General features: G+C 44.0%; 1 protein-coding gene across 5 annotated transcripts in view; it reads left to right on the top strand.

Annotated features, from left to right (window-relative positions):
• Positions 1 to 14,982, top strand: part of LOC138951649 (xanthine dehydrogenase/oxidase-like) — a 104,463-nt gene extending 89,481 nt beyond the window's left edge. For 4 of the 5 annotated variants that reach the window (XM_070323185.1, XM_070323186.1, XM_070323184.1 and 1 more), the window contains 5 exons: positions 4,117 to 4,231; positions 6,395 to 6,481; positions 9,603 to 9,770; positions 10,051 to 10,218; positions 12,327 to 14,982. In XM_070323185.1, the coding sequence (XP_070179286.1) occupies positions 4,117 to 4,231; positions 6,395 to 6,481; positions 9,603 to 9,770; positions 10,051 to 10,218; positions 12,327 to 12,380 (592 nt within the window). In that variant the 3' untranslated portion in view covers positions 12,381 to 14,982. Of the gene's footprint in view, positions 1 to 4,116; positions 4,232 to 6,394; positions 6,482 to 9,438; positions 9,568 to 9,602; positions 9,771 to 10,050; positions 10,219 to 12,326 lie in introns of those variants that run through there. The other variant, XM_070323187.1, reaches the window with a different exon arrangement.
• Positions 14,983 to 22,041: the final 7,059 nt, after the last annotated feature.

Raw genomic sequence — 22,041 nt, 5'->3', positions numbered from 1 at the left:
ATGGAGAATAAGATGAACGTAAATTTGGATCGTTTTATAAATTTTTATTTTTTTTTACAATTTTCAGATTTTTAATGACCAAAGTCATTAATTAATTTTTAAGCCACCAAGCTGTAATGCAATACCGAAGTCCGGGCTTCGTCGAAGATTGCTTGACCAAAATTTCAATCAATTTGGTTGAAAAATGAGGGCGTGACAGTGCCGCCTCAACTTTCACGAAAAGCCGGATATGACGTCATCAAAGACATTTATCAAAAAAATGAAAAAAACGTATGGGGATTTCATACCCAGGAACTCTCATGTCAAATTTCATAAAGATCGGTCCAGTAGTTTAGTCTGAATCGCTCTACACACACACACACACACACACACACGCACAGACAGACACACATACACCACGACCCTCGTCTCGATTCCCCCCTCGATGTTAAAATATTTAGTCAAAACTTGACTAAATATAAAAAAGTAGGTTGATCGTGACAGAAAACGCAATGGACAAAGTTAGGTGGTTTTTTTTCAGGTGTTACGCATGCAGTATCACCGAATCAAGATTTTAAATGATGAGTAACTTATTGAGTATTTCACAAGTTATGAATAGCACCAAGTGACAAATAACATCAACAACAAAATGTAAAAATGTGTCAATGATGGCCGGAAACGGTAAGAATGGGTCAATTAGTGACAGCAAAATGGACAGTCATAGGAACATAATGACTAGATTAACACACATGAAACGAATAAAATGACTAGATTTGAACATACCTTGAAGACATTGCTGAATAATAATATAAGACATTCATTGAATAATTGTAAAAAATATATTGTACAATTGTAGTCGTTGTTTATTGGGTCCAACTGACTATAAAAGCTGAATCAAGACAGAAAGTCAACGGAATCGGTATGTGAATGAACACTACAATGAAACATGGATGTTTGGTTAAATTGGATTTCATGCAGCAGGGAAATTGAGCATACTTAAATTGTCCGTTATGATCATTATATACTCAGTTGGTGGTGGGAGGGGCAAGGGTCAAGTCTGGGAGCAAGGTTGAAAATAACCAATGGGTGTCTGGATCTGGCTAGATATGTTGTAGAAGCTTATTCTGGCTATCATTGCAGAGTATGAGTTTATTGTGCATGCTGGTATTGCATGTTTGGTGGTTTTATGTGGTTTGTTTTATCGATGCAGTCCTTTGAGGTGTACTTGCATTTGGTTGTCTATCCATAAACTCAAACATGTTCCCATTTGGGAAATAAGTGAATGCATACACGTCTGTGAAACAAGCACAGGAGGATGTTTCTGGATTGTATCCAGTACTTAGTAAACAATATTAAAACAAATATAGTTACTACCATTTACCGAAGCCGTTGTTGTCGAAGGTGATTCTGCACCTTCACGTGCAACTGCTCTTCTGCAGTCAAAATCCGACTCCTAGCTGTTCCTTCGGTTTTGTTCCAGGTATGTTTGTTGGTAAACATGGAACTTGACAGGATCTTCTGCATTTGTTTTGCGCACTGGTTTCGTTTCTGGAGGGTCAACCATGCGAACCTTAAGACCTGAAAAGCACATAAATGTGTGTCATATGTATGCGTCGTTATTTTATTTCATTTGTTAAAAAAAAAAAATCAACTTCCATCCTAATCATTAATGCTATTTTATAAATTACAATAACGAGAAGAGTGAAATCACTACATGCAACACATGACAATCTGTCAAATTTAGAAACTGACACTTAATTGTAACCTAGATGACAAGAATTGAAGAAAGTTTTGATTTTAGTCTTACAAAGAAAACAAGTAAAGCCAATTGTGTGGGGGAAAAAAGGAACAAGAGTTGGAAAAATAACATTATTCCCATTGATGTTGCTGCATTTACATGTTGAAAGTTGTTTAAGAGTTAATAAGACTTTATAAACATCTAATAAAAACTACAAGTGCAAGAATTATTGGTCGATCGCAGTGCAGTCCTGAATCTCCACTTCGTCTTTTGTCATCATAACGATCGTAGTGATTGATTGGAATTTCGGTGCTCTGAATTACATTTATTGCTGTTTTATTGTTTGAACAACGTTGAAATATGTTGATAGACCATGCATGATAGTGCCAACGTAGTGCACATCGTAAATCTTCAAAACTTATAAACCCGAAGCGATCGTTACGTTGACTCCAGTATTCATTTTGTCCGCCTGTGGTCTACGTGATCTCTCAGGTCACAGACGCCGACACACAGCAGACGCTTTTTATTCGCCGAGTTATTTCAAGACTAGAACAAAATAATGGAAGTACACGCTTCAGTGGTAGTTTTCTAACATCATTTTGAGGAGTTTTAAGCTCAATCGTTACTCTGTATCGATCGTTATGTTGTCCAAACTCTGTGACAAAAAATTGCAACCAACCTGGTCTGTTCGAAGACGCCATGTTTTCCCTCCATCCGAAGTCTCGCCTCGCGCGTGATTTGGGCCGCATTCTTTCGTTCGTGAAACGAGGAAATTTCGTCTGCTACAAGTGGAGTTATTTCGGTTTGCTCGATCGTTACGAATTGACAAAAAAAATCTCCCAGTTCACATGAGAACGCCATGGACGTTACCCAAGGTGCTTTTGCGCTTGTAAAGTGTTTATTTCTGTTATCTGTGTGTTGATAATTATGAAAAAATACTTTGATTACATGCTTCATGGAATGAACCAACACGACCAGTGTTTCAAGTTGAACACTGTTCTGACAAAGTGGATAACGATCGTTCACAATATTTTAAATCGATTTTTGTTGTTGTTAAATAAAAAAAATTTGGACAGTTTGAAACATAAACGAACAGGTAACATCACACTCAAGAAAACAAGACACAAAATTGAATGCAATCATCTTTATTTTCTGCAAAAAAAGCAAACTTCAAACGCACACCCAGTGGAGTCTCATTTTGGCAATGAGATTACTGCTGTAATCCCGAACATTTTCTTTGAAAAATATTTTACTACGAGTGATATCAATTTGATTTTTTCTTATGTATATCATTATTCATTTATGGTCACAATGGTAAGGTACAAATGCCATATTGATTCATTTTCTTTTCCTCCAAGGCTTTGGAATTGAGTTGGGTGAGAGCCCATCACCTTTTGAGACAGTCTCACTTATGTATCGATCGAATCCCTTTCAGGTACTGACTTTGTTGTTGTTTTGACGATTGAGGAAGAAATTCATATCTTCAAAGGACATGTCGAAACTACTTGCCCCGCGCATATCGACTCAGCCGGTGGCTGTGTGCGCGACAGAGCTGAGTGAACTTCGCGAGGGGTTTGAATTTGGCCGCGGCAAAACTTGGAGTTGTGTGTTGCCTGTAATATGCTGATGGAGGGTGTCTCCCATGTTCATCTTTTGTTCAGCTGAAGTGTGTTGGTATTCGATCATTGTTTTTAATTTCTTCCCGAGATAGATCTGCAAATTGCTTCATTTTTACAGTTTGGCAGACGTGTGTTTTGATCTGTGGGTTAATCTGCGTGTCCCAAATATGAAGTAAGTAGTTCCTTTGAAGTTTCGGTTAACCTGAAACGCCCAAATATGAAGTTTTGTAGGCCTCTGACGTCACATGGCTCATAGAAGGGAAATCCAATGTCCAATCGATACATAACTGCATGTCAGGTTTGTATGGGTTGTAAGAGAGTAATACCCTTGCTTTAAATGAGACAAATAATCCACACGTGCTGCTTATTTCAGACACACCCCTCGCTAGTGATGGTCCCGTGGATTGTTTGTCCATCTAAAAGCAAGGGTATTCAATCTTTCATAACCAATACGAACCCGACTACTCCTTTTTATAGACGATGTTTGGAAATAACTGTCAGGTTTGTATGGGTTGCACAAAAAGTAATACCCTTGCTTTTAATAAGATAAATAATCCACAGGTGCTCCTTGTCAACGTGTATCGGACACACCCCTCGCTGGTGATGGGCCCGGGGATGGTTCGACTCCCTAAAAGCAAGGATATTCACTCTTTCACAACCTAAACAAACAAGTTATTTTTAGAATTCGTATTTTGGGTATGTATATATTGTCGAGGGTGGATGGTGGTAGGGTAGGAGATGACTTAGATATAAACTGATTTTGTCGGTTTGCACGTGCAGTGTACCGGACCTTGGCTATGACTTCGCCACCAACTCGGGCAATCCCTTCGCCTACTTCACCTATGGCGTAGCATGTTCCGAGGTGGAGGTAGACTGTCTCACTGGAGATCACAGGGTAAGCTGGCTTTTTCACCTCAATAGCAGACCCGCGATAAGACTAAGCGTAAAACATAAGACATGATATATAAGACATAAAATGTAAGACATTAGATATGAGACAAAAGATATAAAAATAAAATGTGAGGCATAAGACATGAGGTAATATAAGACATCAGATTGAAGATATAAGATATGAGACATATGATATAAGATGTAAGATATAATATATTAGATATAAGTCATAAGATATAAGACATGAGGCAGAAGATATAAGCACTGGCAGAGGCTCCAAGAGAATGCTGCTGATAATGCCGGGCTACATGGGATCCCCCTTTAAAAAAAAATATCTTAGAAAACTAGGTCTTTAAAAGGAGGAAGTCTTAAAGTGGATGTAAATGAAGGAACAGAAAAATATGAAATAAGTCGCGTAAGGCGAAAGTACAACATTTAGTCAATCTGTCGAACACATATTATATTTATATGGTTTTGGAATCAGGAAATCATAAGGAATAAGATGAAATCATTTTTGATCGATTTCTTAAATAATAATCGAAGTACTAATTTCGTTAATTGTGATCACATTTTAAGAGTAAACATGACATATGTATTATATTTTTAGATTCAAAATTTGGTAAAGAATACGATGCAATCAATTGTAAATCTGTTTGCGAAAAAAATCGATTTTAATGACAACTTTAATGAGCAAACTCATCAATTAATTTTTAAGCCTCCAAGCTGAAATTGCAATACCAGAGTCCGGGCTTCGTCGAAAATTACTTGACCAAAATTTAAACCAAATTAGTTGAAAAATGAGAGCGTGACAGTGCCGCCTCAACTTTCACAAAAAGCCGGATATGACGTCATCAAAGATATTAATCCAAAAACTGAAAAAAACGTCTGGAGGTTATAATACTCAGGAACTCTCATGTAATCGCGTTATACACACACACACACATACATACACCACGACCCTCGTCTCGATTCCCCCTCTATGTTAAAACATTTAGTCAAAACTTGACTAAATGTAACAAGTCGCGTAAGGCGAAATTACTACATTTAGTCAAGCTGTGGAACTCACAGAATGAAACTGAACGCACTGCATTTTTTCACAATGACCGTAGTCCGCCGCTTGTGCAAAACGGAGTGAAACTGACGAGCCTGTTTAGCGCGGTAGTGGTTTCGCTGTGCTGCATAGCACGCTTTTCTGTACCTCTCTTCGTTTTAACTTTCTGAGCATGTTTTTAATCCAAACATATCATATCTATATGTTTTTGGAATCAGGAACCGACAAGGAATAAGATGAAATTGTTTTTAAATCGATTTCGGAAATTCAATTTTGATCATAATTTTTATATTTTTATTTTTCAGAGCTTGTTTTTAATCCAAATATAACATATTTATGTTTTTGGAATCAGGAAATGATGTAAAATAAGACAAACGTAAATTTTGGATCGTTTTATATAAAAAAAATTTATTACAATTTTCAGATTTTTACCAAAGTCATTAATTAATTTTTAAGCCACCAAGCTAAAATGCAATACCGAAGTCCGGCCTTCGTCGAAGATTGCTTTACAAAAATTTAAATCAATTTGATTGAAAAATGAGGGTGTGACAGTGCCGCCTCAACTTTTACAAAAAGCCGGATATGACGTCAAAGACATTTATCGAAAAAATGGAAAAAAACTTCTGGGGATATCATACCCAGGAACTCTCATGTAAAATTTCTTAAAGATCGGTCCAGTAGTTTACTCTGAATCGCTCTACACACATACAGACACACAGACACACACACCACGACCCTCGTCTCGATTCCCCCTCCATGTTAAAATATTTTGTCAAAACTTTACTAAATGTAAAAAGCAAGCGGAATTGGGACTTTAAAAGAGGATTACTCTGACAATCTCTCAGTTAAAAAGGACGCTGAAGACAATGATGGTATTAACCCCGTTTAGAGATGACACTGGTGTTATTATAAGTCGTTACAGAAGGATTCAGCATAGCTCAGTAGCGTTGATTTCACTTTGGTGCCTGAATTACACCTCCACGCTTTCGAGAGATAACGCCTATTTTATCCAACGAAAGAAACATACCGAAATGAAGGTAAGAAAACAAGAAAATTTTTACATAATAGTTTTACACAATATTTTTACATGATATTTGTTAAATTCTTTATCTACAGGTGATGCAGACAGACATTGTCATGGACGTGGGGAAGAGTCTTAACCCTACCATTGACGTTGGACAGATAGAGGGCGGATTTGTACAGGTACACATCATTTGTACCATTACTTATTTCTATTTATCTAAAGCACATCATGCCAGTGATATTAGAGACTCGCTATTGCTCCTATGAGGGGAAGAAATGAAGAATGAAAAATTAACTGGACAGTTCCGGACATTTCTAGAAGGTAAGGGAGATAACTCTTTTTTGTCTGTGGTCGCCATACCTCTGAGATGGCAAGAAGCAGGAACGAGATAGTGTGCACGTACACTCCCTAGGTGCCGCAGATGTGCACCTGGGTTTTAGTTTCTTGATTCATTGTTTCCTTTCTCAGATTATGGACCTACCATTTATTGAATACAGCTATATGGTGCAAGACCAGTTCAGTGCCTACTGTTCACCTGTAGCAAGCACATCATGCCAGTGATATTAGAGACTCGCTATTGCTCCTATGAGGGGAAGAAATGAAGAAAGAACAAGTCGCGTAAGGCGAAATTACCACATTTAGTCAAGCTGTGGAACTCACAGAATAAAACTGTACGCACTGCATTTTTTCACAATGACCGTAGTCCGCCGCTAGTGCAAAAGGCAGTGAAAGTGACGAGCCTGTTTAGCGCGGTAGCGGTTGCGCTGTGCTGCATAGCACGCTTTACTGTACCTCTCTTCGTTTTAACTTTCTGAGCGTGTTTTTAATCCAAACATATCATATCTATATGTTTTTGGAATCAGGAACCGACAAGGAATTTAGATGAAATTGTTTTTAAAACGATTTCGGAAATTTATTTTTAATCATAATTTTTATATTTTTAATTGTCAGAGCTTGTGTTTTTAATCCGAATATAACATATTTATATGTTTTTGGAATCAGAACATGATGAAGAATAAAATAAAAGTAATTTTGGATCGTTTTATAAAAAAATAATTTTAATTACAATTTTCAGATTTTTGAGTCACTTGAGAAAAAGTGACTCTATGTAATCGGTCAGTGTTAGTCTGTCCGGCCGGCCGGCCGGCGGCCGGCCGGCCGTCTGGCCGGCCGGCCGTCCGTAGACACCACCTTAACGTTGGACTTTTCTCGGAAACTATCAAAGCGATCGGGCTCATATTTTGTTTAGTCGTGACCTCCAATGACCTCTACACTTTAACGATGGTTTCGTTGACCTTTGACCTTTTTCAAGGTCACAGGTCAGCGTCAAAGGAAAAATTAGACATTTTATATCTTTGACAAAGTTCATCGGATGTGATTGAAACTTTGTAGGATTATTCTTTACATCAAAGTATTTACATCTGTAGCCTTTTACGAACGTTATCAGAAAAACAAGGGAGATAACTAGCCTTTTCTGTTCGGCAACACACAACTTAACGTTGGGCTTTTCTCGGAAACTATAAAAGTGACCGGGCTCAAATTTTATGTGAACGTGACTCATTGTGTTGTGAATAGCAATTTCTTCCTGTCCATCTGATGCCTCATATAATATTCAGAACTGCGAAAGTGACTCGATCGAGCGTTTGCTCTTCTTGTTAATGACCAAAATCATTAATTAATTTTTAAGCCACCAAGCTGAAATGCAATACCGAAGTCCGGGCTTTGTCGAAGATTGCTTGACCAAAATTTCAATCAATTTGGTTGAAAAATGAGAGCGTGACAGTGCCGCCTCAACTTTCACGAAAAGCCGGATATGACGTCATTAAAGACATTTATCAAAAAAATGAAAAAAACGTTCGGGGATTTCATACCCAGGAACTCTCATGTCAAATTTCATAAAGATCGGTCCAGTAGTTTAGTCTGAATCGCTCTACACACACACACACACACACACACAGACACACACACGCACATACACCACGACCCTCGTCTCGATTCCCCCCTCAACGTTAAAACATTTAGTCAAAACTTGACTAAATGTAACAAGTCGCGTAAGGCGAAAATACAATATTTAGTCAAGTAGCTGTCGAACTCACAGAATGAAACTGAACGCAATGCAACGCAGCAAGACCGTATACTCGTGGTCCACCGCTCACGGCATAGGCAGTGAAATTGACAAGAAGAGCGGTTACGCTATGCTGCATAGCACGCTTTTCTGTACCTCTCTTCGTTTTAACTTTCTGAGCGTGTTTTTAATCCAAACATATCATATCTATATATTTTTGGAATCAGGAACCGACAAGGAATAAGATGAAAGTGTTTTTAAATTGATTTCGAAAAATAAATTTTGATAATAATTTTTATATATTTAATTTTCAGAGCTTGTTTTTAATCCGAATATAACATATTTATATGTTTTTGGAATCAGCAAATGATGGAGAATAAGATAAATGTAAATTTGGATCGTTTTATACATTTTTATTTTTTTTTACAATTTTCAGATTTTTAATGACCAAAGTCATTAATTAATTTTTAAGCCACCAAGCTGAAATGCAATACCGAACCCCGGGCTTCGTCGAAGAGTACTTGACCAAAATTTCAACCAATTTGGTTGAAAAATGAGGGCGTGACAGTGCCGCCTCAACTTTCACGAAAAGCCGGATATGACGTCATCAAAGACATTTATCAAAAAAATGAAAAAAACGTTCGGGGATTTCATACCCAGGAACTCTCATGTCAAATTTCATAAAGATCGGTCCAGTAGTTTAGTCTGAATCGCTCTACACACACACACACACACACACACAGACACACAGACACACAGACACACACACGCACATACACCACGACCCTCGTTTCGATTCCCCCTCGATGTTAAAATATTTAGTCAAAACTTGACTAAATATAAAAATTAACTAGACAGTTCCGGAAATTTCTAGAAGGTAAGGGAGATAACTCTTTTTTTGTATCCAAACAAAGGAGGTAAAGCTAATGATAATGGGATAGCGAGCGTCTTAAATTGCTACAGGGCTCCGCTTACTCCCGGGCGAAGCCGGGCTTAACTGCTAGTGTTGTCATAAAGGTACAAAGCTGTATTTATTGTTGTAGGATTAAAGCTCGTTTTCTGTTGTCGCAGGGTTACGGAATGATGATGCTGGAGCAGTATAAAGTTCGGCCTGACGGAACGCTGCTGACTCGCTCATTTTTTGTTGTCGCAGGGTTACGGAATGATGATGCTGGAGCAGTATAAAGTTCGGCCTGACGGAACGCTGCTGACTCGCTCATTTTCTGTTGTCGCAGGGTTACGGAATGATGATGCTGGAGCAGTATAAAGTTCGGCCTGACGGAACGCTGCTGACTCGCGGCCCGGGAACGTACAAGATTCCCAGCCTGGGCAACGTGCCTGCTGTCTTCAACGTGTCCCTGCTTCGCCACAGCAACAACCCCAAGGCCGTTTACTCCTCTAAAGTAAGGGAGGGGAGGAAAGGGGAGGGAGGGGATGGAAGGGAAGGAAGGGAGGGGAGCCGAGGGGAGGATAAGGTGGAGAGAAGGGGAGTGAGAGAGAGAAAGTTAGACAGCATTTGTGTGTGTGTGTGTGTAAGTGTAAGTGTGCGCGTGTGTTTGTGCGCGTGTGCGTTTTCATGCGCGCGTGCGTTTGTGCATGCGTACACCAGCATGCGTGCGTGTATGTGTACATTTTTTCTGAGTGTGTGTATGAATGCCCGTGACTATGTCATTTTTCCTGCAGGGAATCGGGGAACCACCGCTCTTCCTGGCGGCGTCAGTGTTGCACGCTGTTCAGGACGCAGTGACGTCAGCGAGGAATGACGCCGGCTTGCAAACTTACGTCACTCTCGACACTCCCGCCACGCCTGACCGCATTCGTCTTGCCTGTGCGGACGATTTCACCAAACAGGTAGGGTAAAGGTATCTAATACACCCCTTCGGAGTTTCGAGTGCGCATGCGCGGCTAGTCACATTTTTTTACCAAACACTCTGCTGTGTACCGTACACAAAGAGCAGTGGCTATCGTGGGACAAAAACCAGAGAAATATCAAAGAGATAAGAGCTTACGAGGGAAAACTTGAACGCAATCGGCCATTTACCTCTTCTGAAGACCTGTGTTTGGTACAATTTGCCATCCCAGCATGCAATGGGATTTGCTCTCGCCTGAGACTCCGAAAGGGTGTATTCCGACCGATTTTTGGGGTACCTAAATCCGACCGATTTTCTCAGTCTCATCAACTGACGATGTGTGCACGTCACCACAACAGAAGGAATTTTTGTAAAAAATGTATCTTGTCTGTTTTACATTTCTAATAAGGGTATGAGCAATTCTCTGACCTTGACATCACGTGAAATAATATTTCCTATCGTACATATCTATAACCACACTTGATATAAGCTTAGCTTGTTGTGTGGTCACAAATGTCTGTATCGCATATACATGCCACCCTGTACTTCTTTAATAAAATCTTCGGGCCAGTCATGAACCGGTTGATGACGCGACTGTACAGACCAATCGTTTTGTCACGAGAGTTGATTTGCGTCATCGGCTCCGCGGCGCGAAAATTTGCCTTGTGTCGTCTGCTTCGCCAGAGCCCCCGCAGAGCGAAACTGCAACTTTGTAGCGAAAAAGTACGTCATACGTTTCTTACAAAAAGGTCACAAAACTTGATGAACAGAGTTCTGTTTGATTAAAATGGATGTTACTAAGTGTTTTTGGAAGTGTATTTTGATAGTTCGGACTAAGTCTTCTGGCACTTTTTGATCGAAAAGGAGAAAATCTTATCGGTCGGATTTAGATACCCAGTTTTTGAGTGGGTATCTAAATCCGACCACCTCGCAGAGAATGCAAAACGCTGTACAAAATCCCATTAAAATCATTGATTGTTTACGTTTATGTCTCTTGAAAAATCGTATGAACACGGGAAGGTATCAGATTGTGTATTTATAATGTGCAGTGAATCTTGTTTTGATCAAGTAAAAGCCGCAACCACTCCATCCACTTCATGACAGGTGCGCGCACTCTTGTCGTGTCTTGCTAAACTGATGAATCGACACCAACATCGCAAGTGCGTGGATGGGTGCTTGTCAGTGTTTGCGAGCATGTAAGCCTCAGTAAGCTTAATAGTAATTAATAGAGTGTTTCGCTCACTGAAAGTCACGAAGTTGTGTGTTTGTGTGTGTTCTACACGATCAAAACAAGCCTGAGAGAAACATTACGTTCACTGTCATTTAGCTCCGAGTAGATTTCGGTCGGATTTAGATACCCCCCGGTCGGATTTAGGTTCCCACACCTACCTCCAATGTTTACCGACAAACGCTTCTTTAATAACGGAAAGCAACGACACAGGCACCTATTTAAAACACCAATTGCGTACGGAAAACGCCGGTCTTACCAGACAAGACATATTTGCTAAACTTTACTATTTAGAGCCTTGAGAATAAAACAATGATCTCAATCGGTCGGAATTAGATACCCTTACCCTAATGATAGTGACTACAGTACTCCACCCCTCCTCCCCTTTCGAAAACGGAGTGTGACTGCCTAAATAGCGGAGAAAAACAGTCATACACGTTGGAGTAATCAGGAGAGCCCATGAATACATAATGAGGAGAGCCCATGAATACAGACGGCGAAAATGAAGAAAAAGAACCCCTCTTTTGAGACACAAGGCAGACAATAAGACAAGGAAACAGAAAGAAACATATACAGACAAAGACCACACACATATTCATACAGACACACATAGACACACACAGACACATACACACCCACACACACACACCCACACACACACACACCGACACACACACACACACACACCGACACACACACACACACCCAACACTTGCACGCACACACACACACACACACACACACACACACACACACACACACCGTCACACACACACACACACACACACACACACACACACACACACACACACAAAGCTGACAGTTTTCAGATGAAATACATCCCGGTCGCTTCATCGGTGTTACTTTGTTTCTGCTTGCAGTTCGATCCTCCAACGAAGAATAAACCAGTGAAGCCTTGGTACGTGGATCTCTGAGCAAAAACGCCTGTGTCTTAAAGGCCGTTACGGAGTTTACCAGCGACACTTTTGAGGGCTAAAAAAATACGTTGCGGTGAAGGACAATAAGAAACCAATGTTCTGTGAGTTTTCATGGAATATGTCAATTGGCTTTAAGATGTCATCAGTTTTGGGGAAGTTAACTTGATATAATTGCTGGAAATATTTGCTGCATAAATAGGTAAGACAGGGATCACCAGCTTCCCAAATATGTATCCTCTTTTGGAAAGTTGTTGTCCAGAGTATATTATCTAAGTTAGTATTGAAACGGTGTGGAATTAAGATTCACACTCTAAAATCATATTTGTTCTTTCCCTTAGTAAATGGTTTGGAAATAGGTATGATCCAGTCCTTTCTCATTGTTCTCTCGGGGTAGAATTTAATTGGCTCTGACACGATGGCGCCGAACTGACTGGATTCAAGCCATGGAGGTCGGAGAGGCCAGTCTGTGAACCTTTTTTTCCCCCCTCTCCCCATGTAACCTTTCTGTGTTGATACTTGTTACACATAGACGAACGCACATAGACACACATACACACACTCTCTCTCTCTCTTCTTTTATGTAGCTTTTCTATAATTCTTTTTTTTACCCATGTATTCGATATAAATATGTATTCTGTATTCATTTGTTTAGTAGAATGGAGATTTTATGTTTATTATCTACATACGAGAAGCCTGTTGAATATACACTGTGTTTGATTGTGGTTAACTTGTAACTGCATACGGATTTTGGTGTGACATGACTATTTTGCGAAGTTCTGCACTTTGTTCACAGTGTTGATAACCAATAAGTGTTTGGTATCAAATGATGCGTCGAAGAATTTCCATTTTATTGATGTATATTTTTATAGCGTATTTGATGTAGTTTTCTTAGTGCAGGAGTTTGTGTATTTTTGAGGGATTTTAACTGTAGCTTCTATGGAGGCTGACAGCAGCCTCGAAACCCCCCCCCCCTCCCCATTTTGTTCTGTGGTCCCAGAGCGACGTTTTCATTGGTTCCCTAGCTGTGACGTCAGGGACAGTCATGGAAGGTATATAATCTTAGCGCATAACCACTTCATGTCCCAAATAGAAACTTATTCTGGGGACACAAATAGAAACTTTACTACTACTACTACTAGGTTCAGGGGAAGGCCCTTGTTATGGCTAAAAACTGACAAACCAGGTACTACCACGACACCACCGATGAGGCCTTACCCCCCATCCATACCCAGCCAAGGGCTATAAAATGGCAGGCCACCACTTTTGAATAAAACAAACCTTCTTACCTAATAAATACACCTTTCAAAAACTAACCCTTTTAGGGGGCCCGGGTAGCTCAGGTGGTAGAGCACTGGACTTGTGATCGAGAGGTCGCTGGTTCGAATCCGGGCCGGGACGGACACGGGTCAACTTTATGTGCAGACCCAGAGACGGTATCCATCTCCCACCCCCGTGTCACCACAATGGCACGTTAAAGATCTTGGTCATTCTACCATAAGTGCAGATGGCTGATACCACCTAAACACGCAAACATCAAAAAGCCGCGATGGCGTAAAACTCGAATCGTATAACTATAAACCAATTCATGTCCAATATAGGCAATTAAGACCTGACGGACAATAAGCCCCTTATAATTTACTACTTTTTACTAACCCTTTTACCCTAAAAGTACTTTTAGATGTCCGTGATATATGTACTCGGTGCCTCGCCGAGCTTTTAAGATATTCCTGGCACAGGCACCCATGCCAGCTGCGCCATTGGCTGACGGCCGGGGCGTAGGCGGAGTGCCTGGCTTGCCAGTAAATGTAGATATACATATTTGTGTGTATGGATGTTCGTTGTGTCACTGTGGCATAGCCTTTTAAAATGTAAATATAACAAGACGTGCGTATTGTATATACTGGTTCTTTTCCCCGAGTACGCAGTAGGAGGGTCCAGCAGACTTTAATTGTGTGTCTGTCTGTCTGTCTGTCTCGACTTAGCTTATTGGTGGGAAACTACTGGGCGCAGTTCTTTCAAAAGTTGATACACTAACTTGATAATAGGTCCGATTGATCGTATTAAAACTTCATAATGTTACCTGGGACCTAAATGCGAAATATTCCACCAAAACGACTCTTAACGGTGGGAGTTTTTGCGGTGGGAGGCTGGTCGCTTTGCGAACAGCCAGTCACTGAACTAAAGGGGAGACTTGGGCGGCCTCAGCCGAACACGTCACAAGCATGATTTGCAAGCCAGACAACGGGTGGGGATATGGTCCCGGCAAAGAAACTAAAATGCAGGGTTTGGTCTCGGTGAAAGAGAGACAGAGCACGAGAGAGTCCATGGCCAAAGTGATCCGGGATCGATTCCCGGCATGGGCGGTCTATATTGTTTTTATTTTTTTTTTAAATTCTCGTTTACTATTGTTTATTATGAACATTTTAATGTTTTATTTCACTCTAATAATTTTTTTAATTGTGTAAAATAAAGAAATAATTTTTTTTTATTTTTTTGAATTTTTTTTTGAATCCAAGTGACCCGGGTTCGATTCCAGGCATGGGCGGTCTATTTGTTTTGTTTTGTTAATTCTTGTTTACTATTGTTTATTATGAACGTTTTAATGTTTTATTAAATATCATATTCTTACTCCGAATCACATTAGCATTGAGTCACCTGAGATGCTTATCACTGAAAAACGCTTACCCGGCTAAAGAATTTAAAGGGAAGCAACCCCATCACCAAAACGAAAGTGAAAGTAGCTTTGGTAATGGGCCAGCACACCGGGAGTTACCTCCCATACGGGTGTATGCCACGTCACTTCCTCTAGGAACACGTGCCTATTCTCATACGTCTTTTTCACCTCGGAGAGGACGGTTCACTTTTTGACGCTCTGTGGCTGACCTTGTGTGTTTGAGTGACACCCGCCGGCCACGTTACCCAGCTTTTCTGCTCGCCTTGCCTACAGTTTGGTGAGCTCGTTCCCGTTTGTTGTTGGTTGTTTGCGCTGTTTCGTTACTGTACGTTGTCCGTTTTTTACGGACTTGTGTGTCAGTGACTTGCGTGTTTCGCCATTTTGTTGTGTGAGTTAGTTAGCTAACTCGTGTGACTTTGCTAGTAGCTCTGCGTGCCCTCTTTCTGTTTGGGCAAGTGTAGCTTTAGTATTTTGTTGACGCGTAAGCGTGTGTGTTTACTGTGTTTTCAGTCGTTTAGACTTACGTTTCAGTAAATCTTTTTACTTTGCCACGTGTTGTTGACGTTCGTGTCAGTGTCTTGCGTGTCGCCATTTTGTTGTGTGAGTTAGGTTTCTAGCTCGTGTGACTTTGTTCGTAGCTCTCCGTGCCTCTGCTTTTTGTGGGGCAAGTTTAGCTATAGTATTTTGTAAACGCATTAGTGCGTGTGTTTACTGAATTTTCCAGTCGTTTAGACTTATGTTTCAGTAAATTTTTTCGCGTTGCCACGTGTTGTTGTCAACATGTCTGATTCAGACAAGCGCCGTGGCAAGTCGGACCCCAAGGGGAAAATTAAGCCTAAGTCTTCCTCTTCCAAAGCAACGTTTCTTGTTACAGACCAAGAGCGTAACACTTTGTTGGCTGTACCAATTTCGGCGCCTAGCGCTGTTACTACTTCTGCTTCTTTTGCGGCGCCTAGCGCTACTGTTACTTCTGCACCTGTCTCTACATCGGAGACTTCGTCATCGTTGTTAGCACCTGGACAAGGTGCGTTGGTTTCCTCTCTGTTAAAGTCACTGGTTCCGGAAATCCGCAGCTTGGTGCAGGCAGAATTTCAGCGTTCCGTCGCCAGCAGTTCGGCGTTTCCGGCATCTGGCAGTGACGTCCGGGCATTGGCTTCCGTGTCTTTGTCCTCCACTTCCGGCTTGGAGCAGCGTCCTCCCTCTTCAGCGTCGGCTGGTAAGCAGAGCTGGTCCGATAGCCCTCGTGAGGCGCCTGGACGTTCTCCTTCGGGGGACAGCTCTTTCGCATCGGGTCACGACCGATACCTTGCTGATCTTTCATTTCCGGCGATAACCTACGAGGCCCCGGACTTGATCGAACAGCGGCGGCAGTCGGTTTCGACTGCCGCATTTCCGGCACTTGCCGGAAGTGATGATCCGTCCGCTCCGGCACGCTACGGCGGTCGCGGCAGGATGGAGTATTCACTGACTTCCGGTCCTTCCGGATCGCGAAGTCAACCAGTGCAGTCTTCACTTCCGCATTTTGCGGTTCCGTTGACTACACTTCCGGTTTCGGCCGGAAACGCTTCTTCCTCTTCTGGTGGTTCCTTCCGGATACCAGATAGTGGATTACAGCGTGCGCCTTCCGGCTTTCAAGCGCCTAGGCTTGAGCAGGCATCACTCCACTCAGTCGGGGGAGTGACGTCAGCTCATCCAGCTCCGGTTTTTGCGGATGGTCGTCCTGCTTACCCTTTACCTTCACAGGGTTTTGGGCGGCAGGATGACGTTAGTGCTCAGGCTTTTCCGGTTTCCGGTTTGCCAGGGCATGCTTCTGCTTCCGGAACTGGTGACTTCGGTCATGGTTCCACGTGTGACTATTCTGATGCTCCATCAGTGGTCAGCGAGGAGTCGCGGGGCGTGTTTCCGTCGAAACTCAAGGCTGTTCTTGACGTCGCGGCGGAAGTAACGTCTCGTTATTTTCCTGAAGGGGTGGTGGCTGCGGACTCTTCCGCATCATTCGTTCCTTCTGCCATGGCGGACTTCCGGCCGGCACAGGAAGATGTTTCTTCCTTCCGGTTCGCCGAGTCTCCGTCAGTGGCTTACCAACTTTCGCATTCACTGGTTCGTCCAGCACATGCGGGGAGTGGTATTCGGCCAGTGCCTGTTCCGTTACTGCTTCCTTTTGGTCCAGTTCCGGAATCAGCTCAGCAGTGGGTGGCTTCAGCTGCCCAAGCCTCTTCCTTCGTGCCTACGGCCAATAGGAAGCTTGGCATGCCCAATCAGAGCCAGAGTTGGCTGGCGTCTTTTGCACTCCCTAGGGCTACCCTTCCGGTTTCCCGGGAATTGCTGCCTCTTCTGACTAAACCGATCAAGCGTGATTCGGTTTTGCCGGTTTCCGAGGCTTCCCTCCTCTCTGCTGAGGAGGTTGGACGTCGGCAGATCGAACTGTCCTCCATTGCGGAGACTCTCGTTCGGGCTCTGTCTCGGGCATTGACCGATTCGCTGGTTCCTTTCACTCTCAGTGAAGAACAGAATGCGGACGATGTCTCTGCGCTTTTGACCGCATTGGCCAAGGTCAATGAGGAACAATTGCGTCTTTCCTCCCTGCAGTACACCCAAGCGGTACTCTGTAGGAGGGATCTCTTCCTCTCGCAGTCCCAATTCACGGAGCTGGCTACTAGGGAGACCTTGAGAGTCTCCCCGGTCTCAGAGGAGTCTCTCTTCTGTCCGCTGGCACTGGATGCCAGACAGAAGGAGATTCAGTCAAACAAGGACAGTCAGTTCCTTGACTACACTCTGAAGGGGGTGAAACAGTCTCAGCCTTCTAAGCAGAAGCAGGCTCAGACATCGTCTAACCCCAAGCCAGCTCAGAAGCGGCAGGCTCCGCCGGCCGCTCGTGGTGGGAAGAAGAGGACGGCATCGGGGAGGGGGCGTGGCGGCTCTGGAAGTAAGCCACACCCCCAATGAAGCGCTCCCGATCTCACCTCCCTCCCGCCCTCCACCTTGGTGATGGCGGGAGGCCCCTCCCGGGCACTTTCTCGTTGGATGTCGGTAGTAGACAGCCAATGGATTGTGGGAGTGGTGAGATCGGGCTTCCGTCTACTCTGGCGGGAGGAAAAGGCGCCTCTTACCCGAGTGCCTCCGCGGTTCAAGCCCCCCTTCTCGCAGGAAGCACGTTCCGTCTTGCAGTCGGAAATTGCCTCCCTGGAGCAGAAGGGCGCGGTGGAGAGAGTTCGGGTCCACAGCTCCCTGGGATTTTACGGGCGTCTGTTCGCTGTTCCCAAAGCATCAGGAGGATGGCGTCCCGTGTTGGATTTATCTCTCCTCAATACTTTCTTGAGGGAGATAAAATTCAAGATGGAGACGCCAGCCTCTGTCCGAGACTCTCTCCGCCCAGGAGACTGGGTGACCTCGATCGATCTCACGGACGCATACTTTCACATTCTTATGCATCCGGCCGACCGGAAATGGCTTCGTTTCCGGTGGGGAGATCAGATCTACCAGTTTCGCGCACTCCCTTTCGGGCTGTCTCTCGCACCATGGATTTTCACCATGGTGGTGAGACAGGTCTGTGCACTGGTGAGGTCCCAGGGTATCCGTCTGCGGGCTTATCTGGACGACTGGCTCATCATGAACCAGTCCCAGAGCGGCTGTTCGCAGGATACCCTGACGGTTCTTCGAGAATCCAACTCGTTGGGGTTCTCGATCAACCGGGTAAAGTCGGAGCTGACCCCGTCACAGACATTCACTTATCTGGGGATGTCTTTCGACACGGTCGCTTGGTCTCAGAGAAGGGTGGACAAGCTCCAAGCTCAGATTCGCTCCACTTTACCTCTCCTGATGGCTTCCATCCGCTCGCTCGCCTCCATCTTGGGGCAGATGGAGTCTATGGCTCTTCTGGTTTCACTGGGCCGGGTCCACAAACGTCCGCTTCAGTTCGCGCTGAAGCCGTTTGTGGACTCTCCTCTGGTGGACTGGGACGCCCTCATCCCTTTGCAGGGATGGTTCCAGTCTGCGACCCTTCCGTGGTTGGACACGGAGTGGGTCTGCAGAGGTGTTCCGATCGTCGTGCCCCTCCCCGACCTGGACCTCTTTACAGATGCGTCCAGGGAGGGTTGGGGGGCACATACAGATCTTCAGACTACTTCCGGTCTGTGGACGACGGAGCAGTCCTTGTGGCACATCAACTTGCTGGAGCTAGAGGCAGTTGCTCTAGCTCTGGCCAAGTTTCTGCCCTCCCTGTACGCCAAACATGTTCGTCTGTTTACAGACAACATGACAGTGGCGGCGTACATCAACAAGCAGGGAGGCTCGCGGTCCCCGTCTCTCTCGGAGAGGGCTTGCGAGATCCTGGTGTGGTGCTTTCAGCATCATATCACGATCTCGGCCAGGTACCTTCCAGGGAGGCTGAACACTTTGGCGGATGCGCTCAGTCGTTCCGGTACAGTGCTTCAGTCGGAGTGGACGATCACTCACGGGGCACTGCTTCGCCTTTGGGCCCAGGTCCAAAAGCCTCTGGTGGACCTTTTTGCCACAAGGTACTCAAAGAGGCTTCCGGTGTTCGTCTCGCCATTCCCGGACCCTCAGGCATGGCGAGTGAACGCTCTGGACTTTCCCTGGACGGGTCTGGAGGCGTACGCCTTTCCTCCCTTTCCGTTACTCAGCCGAGTAATCTGGAAAGCGGAGATGGAGGAGCCGGCCCTTCTTCTTCTGGTCGCTCCTCTGTGGCCGTCGCAGGTCTGGTTTCCAGATCTTCTTCGGCTCGCCCAAGGGCCCCCCATTCCTCTCGCACTCGTGCGAGGGGAACTAGTGCAGCCCCGAACAGGCATTCCACACGAGGAGCCCAGTCTTCTGAAGCTTCACGTGTGGAAGTTGTTCGGGACTCGCTGAAGCGCTCTGGGGCGTCGTCTTTGACTCTGGACTTGGTGGCTCGCTCGCATAGAGCGTCCACCTCTTCAGTTTATGCTTCCCACTGGAAGGCATGGACTGCCTGGTGTTCAGCTAGAGGGGTGAGTTCGGTGGCTCCGCGCTCTATTCAGGTCGCTAACCACCTCTCTTTCATGTCTTCGCAGGGCGCCTCAGTCTCCTCGTTGAGGGTCCGGCGCTCCGCTATCTCGGCGACTCTTAAGCAGATTGGTCGTTCTGTTCGAGTCGGGGGCGTTATAGCTGCAGTCATTAAAGGGGCTGCTCTTAAGGAAGCTAAAGCTCGTTTGCCCGCTCCCAAGTGGGACTTGTTTTTAATCCTGGAATTCCTTCGTTCTGCGGATTTTGAGCCTTTAAGCGAGGCCAGTCTGTTCAATGTCACTCGCAAAGCGCTGTTTCTCCTTTTGTTGGCTACGGCCCGACGGGGTAGCGAGGTCCACGCCCTGTCGGGTCAGCCTGGAGATATCTCCTTTGAGCCGGACGGTTCCGCATCTTTGCGTTTCCGGCCTGATTTCCTGGCCAAGAATCAGTCTCCGGGGCAGGCCTCTCCGCTGGTTAGAGTTAAGGCTCTGACCAGCGCGTTGGCCCCGGATGACCCCGATTCGGTCAATTGCCCTGTGAGGGCACTTCGTCTGTACTTAGCCCGGACTCAGCCGATTCGGTCTAGTTCTCAGAAGTTGTTGTTTATCTCTCTCCTTACTAGGCGCGAGAAAGATTTGTCGAAGGTAACGTTGGCCCGGTGGGTGTCCTCGCTCATCAAGCAGGCTTATGAGTGGAGTCGCACAAAGAGGGGGGGGGTTATGCCCTCCTTGCCACTTGACTCGGCCCGAGCCCATGAAACGAGGGCGTGGGCATCCTCTCTGGCAGTTCTGCGCTCCAGACGTCTAGAGGAGGTGCTGACAACTGCGTATTGGCGTTCCGAAGATGTTTTTATAAACTTTTATCTTCGGGACGTCACAGCTCTTCGACAGGATGGCTCCAGAGGCCTTCCAGCGCTCATAGCAGCAGGCCAGTTCCTGTCCAGAACTTGATGGTGAGTTTTGATTCATTTCTAGCCCACCGCCTTGTTGATGTTATCTGCTAATGTGATTCGGAGTAAGAATATGATATTTAATGGAAAATTTCCTAAATAAATTTTCATTTAATTAATATACTTACCCGAATCACATACTGTATTCCCTCCCACCTGCCCCGCTTATGGTTTTAAGATTTTTTAAAGCCGTATGAGAATAGGCACGTGTTCCTAGAGGAAGTGACGTGGCATACACCCGTATGGGAGGTAACTCCCGGTGTGCTGGCCCATTACCAAAGCTACTTTCACTTTCGTTTTGGTGATGGGGTTGCTTCCCTTTAAATTCTTTAGCCGGGTAAGCGTTTTTCAGTGATAAGCATCTCAGGTGACTCAATGCTAATGTGATTCGGGTAAGTATATTAATTAAATGAAAATTTATTTAGGAAATTTTCCATTTTACTCTAATAATTTTTTTAATTGTGTAAAATAAATTAAAAAAAATTTTTTTTTTTTAAATCCACGTGCACAAGACAAAAACTTTCATACTGGGGGAGCGAGCCAGTCTGAAGAGTACTCGGGTCCAGCGCCAACGTTTTTATATTTAGTCAAGTTTTGACTAAATATTTTAACATCGAGGGGGAATCGAAACGAGGGTCGTGGTGTATGTGTGTCTGTCTGTGCGTGTGTGTGTGTGTGTGTGTGTGTGTAGAACGATTCAGACTAAACTACTGGACCGATCTTTATGAAATTTGACATGTGAGTTCCTGGGTATGAAATCCCCGAACGTTTTTTTCATTTTTTTGATAAATGTCTTTGATGACGTCATATCCGGCTTTTCGTGAAAGTTGAGGCGGCACTGTCACGCCCTCATTTTTCAACCAAATTTGAAATTTTGGTCAAGTAATCTTCGACGAAGCCCGGACTTCGGTATTGCATTTCAGCTTGGTGGCTTAAAAATTAATTAATGACTTTGGTCATTAAAAATCTGAAAATTGTAAAAAAAAAATAAAAATTTATAAAACGATCCAAATTTACGTTTATCTTATTCTCCATCATTTGCTGATTCCAAA

Source organism: Littorina saxatilis, linkage group LG17 (assembly GCF_037325665.1).
Source record: "Littorina saxatilis isolate snail1 linkage group LG17, US_GU_Lsax_2.0, whole genome shotgun sequence".
Taxonomy (NCBI): Eukaryota; Metazoa; Mollusca; class Gastropoda; order Littorinimorpha; family Littorinidae; genus Littorina; species Littorina saxatilis.
This window is presented reverse-complemented; position numbering and strand designations above follow the sequence as displayed.